At 47.8% G+C, this 15164-nt stretch overlaps 1 protein-coding gene across 2 annotated transcripts in view; it reads left to right on the forward strand.

Moving 5' to 3' along the window:
• The window catches only part of ALPK2 (alpha kinase 2), a 101854-nt gene that overhangs the window by 16139 nt on the left and 70551 nt on the right, over positions 1 to 15164 (forward strand). For both annotated transcript variants that reach the window (XM_066352762.1, XM_066352763.1), the window contains exon 3: positions 1911 to 2028. In XM_066352762.1, coding sequence (XP_066208859.1) covers positions 1911 to 2028 — 118 coding nt within the window. The remainder of the gene's footprint in view (positions 1 to 1910; positions 2029 to 15164) is intronic.

A 15164-nucleotide genomic window follows, 5' to 3' on the forward strand; every position in this document is an offset into this window, starting at 1 on the left:
CATCTGTGACCTGCAGGTAGGCTTTAAAAACAAGGGTAGGATTTTCGGGGGAGGTTTCCAGCAAATGGAGGGAAGAAAAGAGAACCACCCACAAAGTACAAGATACCACTTCCCCGTGTGAGTCTCATTTCTGGCTGATTATTCAGATCTGTACCACACAAATGGAAAAAACCAGTCAGCCGCAGAGGAGCTGGGAGAATCGTTCAGTCCTCATCGGTCTGAATGAAACACTGGAGTCCAGGGCCCAGCTCACACATAACTCACATACTTTCTTCAAAAAATGGTCACAAACACACAGCCAAAAAAGCAATGAAATGGTTCCTAAAAGGAATCTAATAAAACAGACTCAAAGGGGGAACACAGGCTGGTAAGAAGAGGCAGGAATGAATTAGGATCTGCCACCCCCGGGATGGCTTCTCAGGAAAGGTAATTCTTGGTGGTTTAGTCATTTGTCTGAAAGAGACATGTCCTTGCACATAGGTCTGTCTGCTCCTGGCTCCAGGCACCAATTGCTCAGGCACCCAGCAAAGGAGGAGGCAGAGGGGAAACCCGGGGTTGCCTCCCAGCGCATTCATGGTGTCGGCACAGAGGTAGTCTAGCTGGGACGCCCCAAGTTAGGTGAGACAGGGACAGGGAGCGGGCACGGGCTCTGAGCATCTTCGGGTCCCTCCATGGTACGGGTCTCAGAGGAACATGGAGTTCTTCTCTTCGTGGTCTCCGCGGTTGCTTGCAAAAACCATGAGATAAATAAGACAGAAAACACAAGGATGTTCCTAGGATGGATGGAGAAGGGTGTATTTTTTCCAAATACCAGGTTTTCTTCCTGTGTAGATAGCACATTTCCATGCACTTTCAGTGACGTGGAAGCTACTGAGAAAGCTTTGGGACGCCCTGGAAACCTTCCTGCCCCATCACAAGGGGTGGGGGGGATAAAAACCCAAGTTGTAAATGGAATTCCTAGGAGCTTTGCCAGATTAACTTACTTCTGGCTAATGATCACCAGGGCAAGACGAACCCCTTCTGATGGAGAAAGCATGGGTCAATGTCTGTGATGACATCGGTCACACACGCACAGTACCTGCCTGGGAAACCTCCATTTCAGACTCCTTCAGCCTCTGGAGGACCTGGCACCTGTTAATCTGCCTGTTCTTCTCTCTTTTATACTATACTCCACACTCACCTCTAAGCACTATTCAAGTATAACTCCCATGCAAATATGAAATGAACACTTCAAAACAAATTTTTTTTCCAATTCTCTCAATAAAAAGGGAATCAGAAAGTGTTAAGACCTGGTCAAACCACATTTGAGGAATTAGGTATTTATAGACAATTTAATAAAGAAACATTAGGTTAAGATTGCTTGGTTCGGTAAAACACTGGTTCATGTCCTCTAGGGCAATCAACCATAACTTATGGGCTTATCTTCTCTGTCAGACAGAGATTTGCAGCTCTATTGGATAAAAATCTGTAAATTTACATATAACTTCACTGTATCTGGGAATTTTAATCAATAGGAATTATTGAATGAAACTAAGTGCATTCCCCTAGAGAATTCTTAGATGGACCTTTGCCCTCATGTGACACTGAAAGAAGAGGCTATCCACATTTTTGCCTTATTTCGAAGTTTTAGATAATTTTTCTTACTAGTTCCTTGAGGTTAGAGACAGCATTGTTCATTTTGTATGCCCCACCCCACCCCACCCCAACATAGCACCATGGTGGGCAGATAACATGCCCTACAGGGCTTAGCGAATGATGTATTCTTATTAATGAGAGGGAGGTTTTCCCGGCCCCCGGCGGATTGATCCACCATGCCCATCCCTATTGCTTAGTACCCCTTCTTGGTCATAGCTTTATGGTTTTCTTTTGTAAAATACTTAATAAGAATATTCTTATTTCTGTATCATCAGGTCAGCCCAAGCCAGAGGTAACTTGGTATAAAAATGGCCGAACCATAGAGGAGGGCAGCATTGTTTCCAGTTATGAATTCTTCGAGAATCAGTATATTCATGTGTTACATCTCTATTGGTAAGTGGATGAGCCTCTGTTGACTAAGATCCTGGTGTCCTGTCATGTGCTGGTTACTAAGAAGCAAGGCCAGAGGTGGCTCTTGTTGGTTTTTCGAGTCCTAAGCTTAGATGCCATTGGCTGGCATCAGCATAGGCGGCCAGCAATGGGCCAGTGAGGTTCTGCCTGGTAACTAATCTCGCCCCCTTCTTTGCTGCCATTGATGGAATTACAACTTGAGGTAGAATTTTATTCAGGGTGGTCCAGCCATTTTCATTCATTACACGAGCTTTTCATTTCATCCTCTCTCTGGCAAGTTAAGAAGCACCATAGCATTTCAGCATTGTCATCCAGGCTTTCTTGTGTAAGACTGGAAGGAGGAAGTGACTAAGCATGAGCCCACAGCAAACTGGTGATGAAGTTATTTTAGGTCCAGAGAAGTGGTTTCTAATTCCTTTTTGTTCCCCCAAGAACTAGTTGGATTAAATCAGGAAGCTCCACGTGTGACGTAGAGAAAACGAGAACTGCTCTGCTTGAAGCTGGGTGGGAGTCTGTGTTCTTGGTCCCCACTGCTTCCGAATTGGCCTCGATGTCCTTTATGGGGTCTTTGGGGAGCCTGAGGGTTCTGCGGGGCATGGTATGACAACGACTGGTAAGCATGGGCATGTGCCAGTAGCCTTGGATCTGAGAATAACAGAGGAAGACTTGGGTCTGAATTCTGACTCTGCCGTTTTCTGGCTGTGTAGGGTCGGCCAGTTGTTGAACCTTTCCAAATCTCAGTTGTTCCATACAGAAAAGGGTGGCTTAGAAAGTGAAATGATTTAAGGCTTGTAAAAGGCTTGTTGAGTAGTACTAGTTCAAGAAACACGACCTTTCTCATGTCCTCATCCACTCTTTTTGTTCAACTGGTTTACAGTATATACAACCTTATATTCGAGACATCCATTTATGCATCTAATATTTAATCCTTTAAATAATATTCATCAAGCCTCTATTCTATGGCAGCCATGTTGTTTAATTCTAGGGAAAGAGATGAGCAACATAAATATTGTCCATGCCCTCATTCCACCTCAAGTTCAGCATGGAAGACCAGTGAAGAAGCCACACCATCTTCCCCTCTCACTTCAAGGCACTGGGAGACAGCCCACCTGCCATTTGCTGCGTCTTCATCCACGGATTGAATTTTCCTGCTGCTTCTTTCCAATTTTTCCAAGGCCTTCCCCTCTCTCCTCTTCACCCTCATCAACTTAGAATCCACCTCTGTGGTTCACAGGCGATTTAGTCACCCATGGTCCTGCCCAGCCTCAAACTTCCTCCTCTCCTCTCCGCTGGCCTCCTTTGGGGTGTTTATCATCAGGAGTGATGGATAGTTCAGTTGACTCTGGGCCTCCTAGGGACAGGAATCCTCTCTGTTTCACAGTAATACATTTCCCAGGGCCTAGTATAGTGTTCACAAATAAATATTTGTTAAAAGGATGGTGAGTAGATGGCTATGTGTATAGTTGTTGTTTTTGTTTGTTTAGATCGGCGTTGGCAAACTTTTTCTATAAAGAGCTAGAAAGTAAACATTTTAGGCTTCGGATGCCATATGGTCTCTGTCACAACTACTCAGTGCTGCCATTATAGAAGCAGCTATAGACAATATATTTGTTTTTTTAAAGTGTGGCTGTGTTCCAATAAAACTTTATTGACAGAAACAGGTGGGGGCCAGATTTGGCCTATGAACTATAGTTTGTCACCCTCTAGTCTAGATGGCAGATCCTTGGGGATCTATATTCTGTACTTTTTCTGAGTATTCAATACATTTTTAAAATTAATTTTCATCTCACACTAAGATGAAATATATTTTTTTAGTCAGAAGAGAAGCTGTTACTGACAGAATGCCATTTAAGAATAAAGATTTGCTATGAATGTTATTTGTTGTTTAACAGGACCAGGAAAGTAGACCAAATGAATGTTTGTAGGATCACAAGGAGTTAAGGGACAGAAAAATGAAAGGCCATGATGAAACCCCAGTGGCAGATGGGCAGGTTAAAATGGGAGAGACACAGACAGGACACTGGAAGGAAAACTTAGGAAGGGAACTTGTGCTACGGAAGGGGCAGGGGGCCCTCATTCTCTGCTCTGAAGTCCAGCAGGGCAGCGGTTGAAGTAAAAATAAAGATTTCCTGTGGGAAAATGCACTCCTTCCAAACTCCCAGCCGCCATTTTGAAAAGTAGCCCATCTGCTTGGAAAAGTATTCAGACCCGATGCAAAAACTAATGAATGGTAGGCATAGGATAAAAGATGACAGTTGCATTTTCTGCTTAGTAGTAAACACGCTGGGTGCTAAAGATCTTTGAACCCTCTGACTTTTTATTCCAGTAGTTTTAAACTACAGCTGCCCCTTAGTGTCTCCTGGGGAGCTTTTAAAGTCCACTAATGCTTGGCCTTCACCTTGGACCAAGTCAGTCCGAGCCCTGCTGCTCCCAATGTGTTGCCTGAGATGAAAAATGCTTTATATCTAAAACATTCACCTGCTAAGTAGTTTGACGTCTACTGGTCTGTGAAATGCTGCTTAGGAAAATGAATGGCGTTTTGTGCAAATGCCTGTCAGAGATGAAAAGCTTGTTGTTAGTTATATTAGCTTCATGTTTTCTTGCAATTGTCAATCCACCATACACTAGCAGATTAGCTCACAGTCCCTCAAAGAAAGGTAGTTTCCTTTACCTGAATTTATGTGTTGGGTCTCCAAATGGTGTTCGTAGATACGTGAAAGCTGGGTCTGTCTTCCCCAAGGGCTTTTTCTGGTTTAACAATTAATCTGCAGTTCTGTTTGGAGGCCAGGAGCCCTACTGCCACATTTACGGACCTTCTGACCTTCCCTCCTCCATCGCATGGAACAGTGTACTTGGGGAAAGAGGGCGGGCTTGGAGGAGGTTAGTTAGTGCTGTTGCAACCTTTACATGTCCACAGGTCAAATGTGCTTGGCAGGCAAGAGGAACAGAAAGCCAAGAAAGCATTCCAAAGGAGGGAAACATTGATAACAGTTGTTTTGCACTGTTAATGTGAAAAAAATTTTTTTTCAGTAGTTGTGGGGTTGGGAGGAAGGAGGAAAATGCAAACAGCTGGTTTCTACCTCACAGTGAAAGCGGGCTGCGAGGTGGTATGTACATGGGGGACTGGGGTTCCCAATGAACACAATGTAAAGAGGGGCAGCAAAGCAACAGATAGAATCTGTCTGGGAACCCACACCTCGAGAGAGACACTCTGTTCTGCAGCAAGGAGGCCCTGTGGATGGCCACAGTCATGTCCCGCTCTGCTGAGAGGAGCACAGATTACTGGTGGGGTAGGAGGCAGGGAAAGGGCGGGCGGGTGGAGGGGGTAGCTCAGCCCTGACATTGCTGGGCTGAAAATGCCTGCTTTCTCCTGAGTGTCTAATGTCTCACTGCTGTTACCCCTTCAGAGAGACCTTCCCGAATCACCTTCTATAAAACAATTCAGCACTCATCTCATGGTACTTGTCTGTATAATATTCCTTTTTTTTTTTTTTTAGTGAGAGAGACAGAGAAATGAACAGACAGACAGGAAGGGAGAGAGATAAGAAGCATCAATTCTTCGTTGCAGCACCTTAGTTGTTCATTGATTGCTTTCTGATATGTGCCTTGACTGGGCAGTGGGGGGGGACTGCTACAGCACAGTGAGTGACCCCTTGCTTAAGCCAGCGACCTTGGGCTCAAGCTAGCGGCCATGGGGTCATGTCTATGATCTCACACTCAAGCCAACAACCCTGCGCTCAAGCCGGATGAGCCCACACTCAAGCCAGTGACCTTGGGGTTTTGAATCTGGGTCTTCTGTGTCCCAGGTTGACGCTCTATCCACTGCACCACTGCCTGGTCAGGATATAATATTCTTTTATCTGGCTTCCATCTGTCTCCCCCAAAGCTCCATGATACTGCTGTTTCCCCAAGTACCTAGAGTGGCGGGCACGTAGCGTGTGTTCAGTAGACATTGGTTGCATTAAGTTAGTGACTTCTGCTTCATTTGTGTTCTCTCTTTGTTAAAATGTCAACTCCTTGGGGGCAGGGACTGAGGTTTCTATTATTTTGTATCCTCACAGCCTCATGTGTTTGGAAATGATAAAATTTTCCAGGTCCTTCCTCGAAGGCAGCACTGTCCCTGTTGTGCTCTGCCACTAATTAGATGTGTGGCCTAAAGCAAGTCAGTTAACCTTTCTGTGCTTCAGTTTCTTCCTCAGTAAAATGAGTTTTTATGATTTAAACGAGATTATTGTGCAAAATGATTGGCAAGGTGTGCACATTAGCCTGCGACAAACATTCGTTGTCATTGGTCAGTAGTTAGTATCACTTTACTACCCACTCCCTGAAAGCATTTTGCCCTCAGAGTTACTCTGTCCTAGCCTATTCTACCACTTGTGTTTGGAGCTGGACTAATTTTACATGCATGATGTTGATGCAAGTGTCAGAACAAATGGAGAACTTTCAAGACAAGAAGGAAATGGATATTGGACATGACAGCTGTAACCCAGACACAAGTGTTGAGGCTGTTTAGTCACATGTGTTTGTATCTGAAACCCTATTTTGGATGGCTTTTGGAAGGTGGACTGTGATCCCAGTGAAGTCTCAGCCTTCTCAGGTATTCTTCACATCTGGGTGAACAGACAGACCCAGGATCCTGGGGTACAGTCCTGAAGCCACTCTGGTCTCTAATGGGCAGGGAGTTGTTCATAAGGGAGTATCATCTGAGCCAAAGACTTTGGCCCCTGGAGGGGCCATCAACCTCTTTCTACACACCATCACTCAGGCATCTAAAAGACTAGAGTTGCTGGTGGTGAATGAGGCTGGGCAAATAGGTGTAGGTGAGTCAGCTACAAATAAAACACCTCCATTCTCGGAAGGAGCCCCTCAAGGTACACATCCTGCTACAGGTGGAACTGTCATGATCAAAACTCACTTCCAAAGGACAGGAGATTGTTTCCACCATTGAGAGCAAAAATCGGAATCTAAATTGTCTGGATTTAAACCCCAGATTTACCTAGTCTGCGCTGTATCATCTTGAACAAGTCACTTAACCCCTCTGTGTCTCAGTTCCTCATCTGCAAAATGGGGATAATGACAGTACGTGGAACCTGCTTTATGGGGTTGGTGTGGGGATTAAGCCAACACATACAAAGACTTCAGAATACATTATACATGATATTTTTGCACTTTGAACGTGTTCCTAGCACTGACCTGATTAGAACTGGGACAATCTGGAGGTAAGAAAGGGGGCTCAGTTTGACAACATTCTCCTTCTCTGCTATTTCCTTCTTGGAAGCTAAAATATAATTGATGTGTTTGATCAAGGAATCATTGGGTAGAAATAAAGATGACCGTATCTTGCTGTGTCTTGGCTAAGACAGAAAAGGCATTTCATCCAAGGTTGGAAAGCATTTTGTGAACTTGGTGTTCCTGTGATCTTAAGTATGTGTAATAAGTCTTAAGGATGACTGATAGAACTTCCTGGCACCAAGAAGGCCTCTGTGTCCCCAGCACAGAGCCCAGGCGATGTCACTTTTCCTGAATGGACCCAGCAGACGGGAGTCCTGGCCACTCCTCAGACCAGCCTGAGTGAGTCCTGAGGGTGTGACATTGCTCATCACCATGCCTGCTCACCCAGAGGGCACCAGGCGGTGGGGGCAAGGCAGAGCTGGAACAAGATGGTCCAGTGAAGAAGACAAAGAGGGACACAGCTAGCATTACGGCTCTGATGACAGAGCAGGCGGCTTTGCAAAGAAAAGTCCTCGGGTCTGGCTTTGTGCATTTCTGCCCCCTCCTTCCTGCCACAGTTTAGCAAATAGCTTTTTTTTTTTTAAAAAAAAAAGCAAAACCAGGCCCTAGCCGGGTGGCTCAGTGAGTACAGTGTTGTCCCCCTGTGCACCAAGGTCACTAGTTCAATCCCCGGTCAGGGCACATACAAGAAGCAATTGATGAGTGCTGGACTAGAAATGGGGCAACTGAGCGGAACAGTGAGTTGATGCTTCTCTCTCTCTCTCTCTCCCTCCCTCCCTTCCTCCATCCCTCCCTTCCCCTCCGTTGCTCTCTCAATCAAAAGGAAAAGAAAAAAAGCAAAACCAACTCAAATACCCACAGAGTGGCTTATGGGGTCAGATTGTTAGGCATGGACTGGGAACTCAGCTCAAATTGGGCAGCAATCAAGGGACAGCTGAATCTTTTTCTGGGAATTTAACAGAGGGACTTGCCCTCTGCGTAGACACTTGGAGTCAGAGCTGGAAGTGACTGAACACCTTGCCACTTGAACTTGATTCAGACCAGCAGCGTCATCCCCGGGAACTAGTTAGAGTGCTGGCTCCCAACCCCCAGCCCTGACCTAGCCAGTCAGTTTCTGAGTTTTAACAAAATGCCAGGCAATTTGTGAGCATGAGAAGCCCGGCTCTAAGGATTTTTTGAGAGGAGAAGCAGGTTTGGATAGAAAAATCAAGTTTGGTTTTGGGCATGCTGGGTGTTTCAGAAATTAGCAGCACTAGTCCTTCGGAATTCTAAGCCAACTTGCTTTTGCAAAAGAGCTCTGAGTCCTCTGGCCAGGGTCTGGCGGTGCGTTGCTCGCTGTCCACAGTCAGGATGCCATGACCTTCACAAATGGAGTTATAATTTAATTTAGGAGCTTTTCTAATGTCACAATGTCCCTTGAGACTCCTGAAGACAGCCTGGGACACAATGCAGCTTGGTGGCCTGTTGGAAGGAGGGGTCAGGGATGATGACGGACTCAAGCTACCCTTGAGTTTTCTTTTGATAAGAGGGGTCTGTCCTCTTTTAACTAAGCCTGAGGGGAACAATGACAAAGAATTTTTTTTTCCTTTCTGAAGTCATTTTGCTCGTTACTTGTTTAAAAACTGTCTGGTCAGCCTGTATTGCTCCCAGAGGCTCAAAAAGCTGTCAGAAGCTCAGGGTTTTTGTCCTGATATAGAGCCAGGGACTCACTTTCTATAGACACATGCCCGGACAAAGGTCTCCCCTCTCTCGTCACCTCTCTGCTTCCCTGCCTCCCTCACTACCTACAGGAGCTGACATTCCTTTAGCTCTGGCTGTCCATTAGAGTCACCCAGGGAGCTTAAAAAATACCCATGGCAAAGCCCTTCACTCCACGATGCTGCTTAATTGTTTCTTTTTTATCTTGGTGGGGCCCTGGCACTGATATTTTTCCCTTTTAAAAATAGACTTCATTGTGTAGACTAAGTTAGGTTCTCAACAAAATTGAGCAGAAAGTCTAGTTTTTATACAACGTGCCCTCCCTCCCTGCACGGACCCCCAATATCAAGATCGCCCACCAGAGTGGGACGTTTGTTACAACTGGTGAACCTTCACTGACCCGTCACGATCACCCAAAGACCATGGTTTGCATCTGGCCACACCGTTGGTGTTGTACACTCCACGGGTCTGGACCAGTGTTTCATGACACAGAACCACCGGTATAGTCTCCAATGGACTAGCTTCACTGCCCTGACAATCCTCCAGCACCGGTCACGTTTAAAAGCACTTAAGTGAGTCTAACGTTCAGCCAGGGCTGAGAACTACCTACTGATTTAGTGCTCACTGAGTTCCCAGTCTTGCTTTAAGCACTGTATAGGAATTAACTCTCCTACCCCTCATGTCACCTCTGGTGTAGGTACCATTCTTGTCCCAAGCCGTTTGGCAACTTGTCCAATGTCACACAATGACAGGTAGTATGTGAACCCAGGTTGGCTTGCTGAGTGTCTGTCCCTTAACCACGAGGCCACACTGGCTTTGCAGTCGGCCTCTCCAAGCTGCTCAGAACTGGGCTTGGGTCAAGAAGCACAGTAGACTGTCCCCTGCAGCTGGCTCACTTGCCATGCTCCCGAGCAGAACACTGGGCCTTCCAGCCCAGAGTCCCTGTCCCCTAGGACCCTCCCCTGGCAGCTCTGCCTTCTGTGACTCCCCAAGCCAGCTCATTTCTTTACTGTCCCTTACACGTGACCTGCTGCTTCCAGCTCTGGTACATCAGCCCGAGATGCACCGCCCCCCTTCTTCCCAACCTGCCAAAGTTTAATCCTTCCCCGCTGGGCTCAAGTTCCAAGCTCCTGGCTTCATTCCCTGAAGAGCCAGGCCTCCTTGACCTCCCCTCTCCTTGCCAGAGAGGCACTCTCTGCCTTAGCTGTCCCTTTTTGAATTTAATGGCAAAATTGGCACTCCCCCTAGGGAAAGAACAAAACCTCACACCACCAGTGTCTTGTCCTCCTTCCCAAGCCCCACACCCAGGCTTAGATAGTGGGGGGTCCCACGGGACATGTGAGGGAATGGGGGGTCCCTGCTCAGCCAGAGGCTGCAGGCCACGTCAGCTCCCCTGGACACTGTGCAAACGCGGCGAGCGTCTCACAGAAGGATTTCCACTCGTCGCTGGCTGCTCTGGCCTGCTTCCCAGTGAACTGGAGACTGAGGTCCAAGCCCTCCACTCTGCGAGGGACAATTTTCCTCGATCTGGGCCCTGCCCACCTGCTGGTGGGTGACCGTGCCTCCTGACTTGCCTGGGTCAGCCTCAGTTTCCCTGTCCACACTTTCTGCCTGTGGTCTTGATACAAGAATCACTCTCTTCTCACTCACTAAGGCATCTTGTTTAAACAGTAACTAATGCAGTTGCCCTCTCTTTCAGCTCACCAGTGCCCCAGGTCCCAAATGAAAAAACGGTTTAATGTTGCCTGTGAGGGCCTGGCTGTTGCTTCTGCCCAGAATGAATGAGCGCCCCGTCCCCAACCTCGGGCACCTGCCATCCTTCCGGACAAAAGCAGACCCTGGATTTCCGAGGCCGGCTGCAGCTTCTCGGTCCCAGGCGTCCTTTCTCACGAGCCCCTCACCTGCATCTCCGGGGTGACCCGTACTGGAAGGCACTGAGCACAGTGGCCCGCAGTGAAGCTGTGTACTGATACGCTTCCCTTGCTGGACGGGGAGTTTCAGAGGCAGGGCCTCGGAATTCCCCATCTTTCCCCTCTACACAGTGGCTAACAGGGCCGCACACGTGGTAGACATTTCTCACAGTATTTTTCTTAGCTGTATAACTTGAGACAGTCCTATTCTCTCTGAGCCTTAGTTCCAACATCTGTGAAATAAACCCCCTCTGCACTGGTCAGGGTCTCACCAGGAAGACGAAAGCCATTAAAAGTGTTCAGTGCAGGGTTCCCCGGGTGATTGAGCCAAACGGGGGGCACTGAGGTCCCCCGAGATTAGCATCAGTAGGAGGACACCTCCTCCTGGGCTACAGTGAGAAGGGAAGCAGCAGAATACTAGTTTTGGGTCACCGGTCCTGGGACAGAAGCCTGAACCCTGGACCCGTCCTGTAAGACCTTAAGCTGCGGAAGAGGTGCGGCCACTAGAAATGCCACCTGGGGCTGGCCTTGCCCTTCCTCCCAGCCTCCGGCCTCCTGTGACTTGGGTCAGATGCAGCAGTAAGCCAGTGGTGGGAGTGAGACATGGGGGGAAGGGGTCAGCCCCCCAATACAGAGCAGAACAGAGGAGGGTGCAGGGAGGGCAAGGGGCAGGCAGGCCTGGGAGCGGCACAGCAACCCAGATGTGTGCTTCCATCCCTCTAATTGCCTGGACAACTGAATCCATTGGTAAGTGTGTGGGGAACCTTCTCATCACTGTTGAAATGTAGCTAGCTGCTGGTAGAAAATGAGATCAGGATATTCTGTGTTTCCAGCCTTAGCTTTCTTCCATCTCTGTAACCAACAATGCTTTGGGGTATGAAAAACCTAGGCCTTTCTTATCTTTTTGGTTATTCTGAATAACTCAGTTACTATACTTGATAGCGGCAGTTAGTAAGTCATAACAGACAGACACAGTGTTAGGAGACACTGACCTTTACCTGGTGCCACGGCCATGGCAAGGACACGGATGTCATCACGGAAGTATTTATTGAGTTGAGCCCTCTCCCCCCGCCCTGCTGCATGGAAGGCAAGGCTTAGGAAATTCACAGCCACGTGGGGCGGGGGTGGGGGGACCTCAGAGGCCTCTTCACCCCTGCATTCCTGGCCGCATGGGTGAAGACAACAGACATTTCTGCCCCAGATCTTGCTTTCTTCCACTGGAAAGTGGAATATATAAAAAACTAGACTAATATCTGAACCCCAGAGAGGATTCCGAAGCTTACCTCCTGCCATAGAGTGCTCTCCTATGAACTGTGTCTTCAGGGAGCCTGGAAGGATCGCACAGCTTCAGCAACTTCAATATTGTCGGGAGAGTTTTCTGGGGAGCAGAGAAGTGACCTTCAGGAAACAAAAGGAAGACTAGCACCGTGAGCTGGGGAGTCCACTTCTCAGTCCGAAGGAAGACTAGCACCGTGAGCTGGGGAGTCCACTTCTCAGTCCGAAGGAAGACTAGCACCGTGAGCTGGGGAGTCCACTTCTCAGTCCGAAGGAAGACTAGCACCGTGAGCTGGGGAGTCCACTTCTCAGTCCGAAGGAAGACTAGCACCGTGAGCTGGGGAGTCCACTTCTCAGTCCGAAGGAAGACTAGCACCGTGAGCTGGGGAGTCCACTTCTCAGTCCGAAGGAAGACTAGCACCGTGAGCTGGGGAGTCCACTTCTCAGTCCGAAGGAAGACTAGCACCGTGAGCTGGGGAGTCCACTTCTCAGTCCGAAGGAAGACTAGCACCGTGAGCTGGGGAGTCCACTTCTCAGTCCGAAGGAAGACTAGCACCGTGAGCTGGGGAGTCCACTTCTCAGTCTGAAGGAAGACTAGCACCGTGAGCTGGGGAGTCCACTTTTCAGTCCGAAGGAAGACTAGCACCGTGAGCTGGGGAGTCCACTTCTCAGTCCGAAGGAAGACTAGCACCGTGAGCTGGGGAGTCCACTTCTCAGTCCGAAGGAAGACTAGCACCGTGAGCTGGGGAGTCCACTTCTCAGTCCGCACGGGAGTAACCCATTTTGTTTGTGCCAGTGGAACCGTAAATAAAAAGATGTATGAAATAACACATGTGAAAACATAACACCCTTGGGGTATTATGAGGACGAGGATGGTTGGAATGTAGAGATTTAAAAGTATATCCATTTCTATAGGTTTATTACTCTGGTAGCTGGAGAAAAAAATTGATATCTTGTCTTCTTTTTGCACTTGTTAATTTCTGTTCCCCAAGCCCTCGTCTTCATCTTCTTATTTTATAGAGTTATCTGTCCTGTGGGTATTTTCCCTATGCTCTTTGTTCTCACCCACATTTGTCAGCCTTGTTCCCAAGGCACAAAACCATCGTAGGTAGGTGGGCTCCCGGGACCTTCTAGGGTCTGCATGCCTCCTGCCACATTGGTGGGACCAGCCTCCGCCCGAGCACAGTGAAACCGCAGAGACTCATGAATGGAGCATCAGGTCGGAATATCTGGGAGGGTAGAACTCAGGCATAGGTCTTCTCTTTCTTTCTGAGTCAGGAAATTGAGGCCCCAAGAGATTAAGTCACTCAGCACAGGACTGACCTACAAGGTTCTCTCAGAAATTAAGATTCTCTCCCGTAGTGGATTTTTAATATTTTAGGGCTGGACACGATGACTCATGCATCAACCTAAGAGAGCACATAAACATGACCACGGAACAAGACAGTCCACCCTCCATGCCAGCGCCTGTCTTCCAGAGCCCATGGTACTTCTCTGCCATGTGACCTGCTGAGGGGTTACTGAGCCCCCCCCTTCCTGCCTACAACCCTCATACTGTAGCAAAGAAAAAACCCACATTATTTAAAAATGCATAAATGTTTCCAGTTTTTCTCAGTTTTAATATGGTAAACATTGATAGATAAACCCCCTATGAATAAGGCTCTTTGGAGTCCTCAATTATTTTTGAGATTATAAACGGGTCCTGCTGCCAGAACGTTTGAGAGCCTCTGGTTTAGACCAGCGCAGGAGGTTCAGTCTTGGCAGAAGCCCCACCCATGTAAGGTCGCAAGGCCGCATGGAGCTCTTTTCTTTAGCATGGAAATGAGGACTGTGGGAAGAACCGAGAGTATTCAAGCAAGACATTCACAGCAAGCTCTGCAGCAATGCTGCTGCTTCAGCCAGAAGGGCAGACACTAAGGAGGGAACTCCGTTAACTCTTCAGGGAATTTCTTCCTGGGTGTTTTTGCATTCCTGTCAATTCACTGTGGGGCACGCAGGTCCCTCTGCCAGCATCTTGCAGATTCTAAACCCAACCCTATCCACACCATTTCAGCTGCTACCACTGAAGTCCCTTCTTTTGATTCCCTGGATCTTCCAGTTTATATCATACAACTTAGCACAAGACAAACGTAGGAGGTTCTCTAAGAAATTAATATTATCCCTCCCCACCCCAGTGGAATTTTAATATTTTAGGGCAGATACTATGTCTCACGCATCAACCTGACTCTTCCTCAACTCTTTTGTGTGTGTGTGTGTGTGTGTGTGTGTGTGTGTGCGCCAGAGACAGAGAGAGTCAGAGAGAGGGACAGATAGGGACAGACAGATAGGAAGGGAGAGAGATGAGAAGCATCAATTCTTCATTGCGGTTCCTTAGTTGTTCATCAATTGCTTTCTTATATGTGCCTTGACTGAGGGGCTACAGCAGACCGAGTGACCCCTTGCTTAAGCCAGTGACCTTGAGCTCAAGCTGGTGAGCCTTGCTGAAACCAGATGAGTCCACGCTCAAGCTGGCAACCTTGGGGTCTCGAACCTGGGTCCTCCGTGTCCCAGTCTGATGCTCTACCCATTGTACCACAGCCTGGTCAGGCACTCTTCCTCAACTCTTAACATATCAGGGCCACAGGACATAATTTGACACAAGGTTTGTCAGTTGACCAATCAAGATGAAGAGTTAGGACAAAAACACTTTATTTGCAAAAACGATCTTTTGATACCCTGTTGTTTCCTCTCTGAATGTTAGTTTTCTAACAGGACACACAGCTCCAAGCTTCAGAGTCAGAAGGCTCTGGTCTCTTAGGCTGGCTCCACCACTTGCTAGCTCTGCCTCTTTGGGGAAATTACTCAGCTCCACTGAGCCTGAGTTTTGTGCCCAGGGAGCACCCGGTATACTGTTGAACAGAGAGGAGGCTTTTGACAAATGCTGGGTTGCTTGCCCCGTCTCCCCCCCCCCTTTTTTTGTTTTACAGAGATAGAGAGTTGGATAGATAGGGACAGACAGGAACA

Source organism: Saccopteryx leptura, chromosome 11, assembly GCF_036850995.1.
Source record: "Saccopteryx leptura isolate mSacLep1 chromosome 11, mSacLep1_pri_phased_curated, whole genome shotgun sequence".
Taxonomy (NCBI): Eukaryota; Metazoa; Chordata; class Mammalia; order Chiroptera; family Emballonuridae; genus Saccopteryx; species Saccopteryx leptura.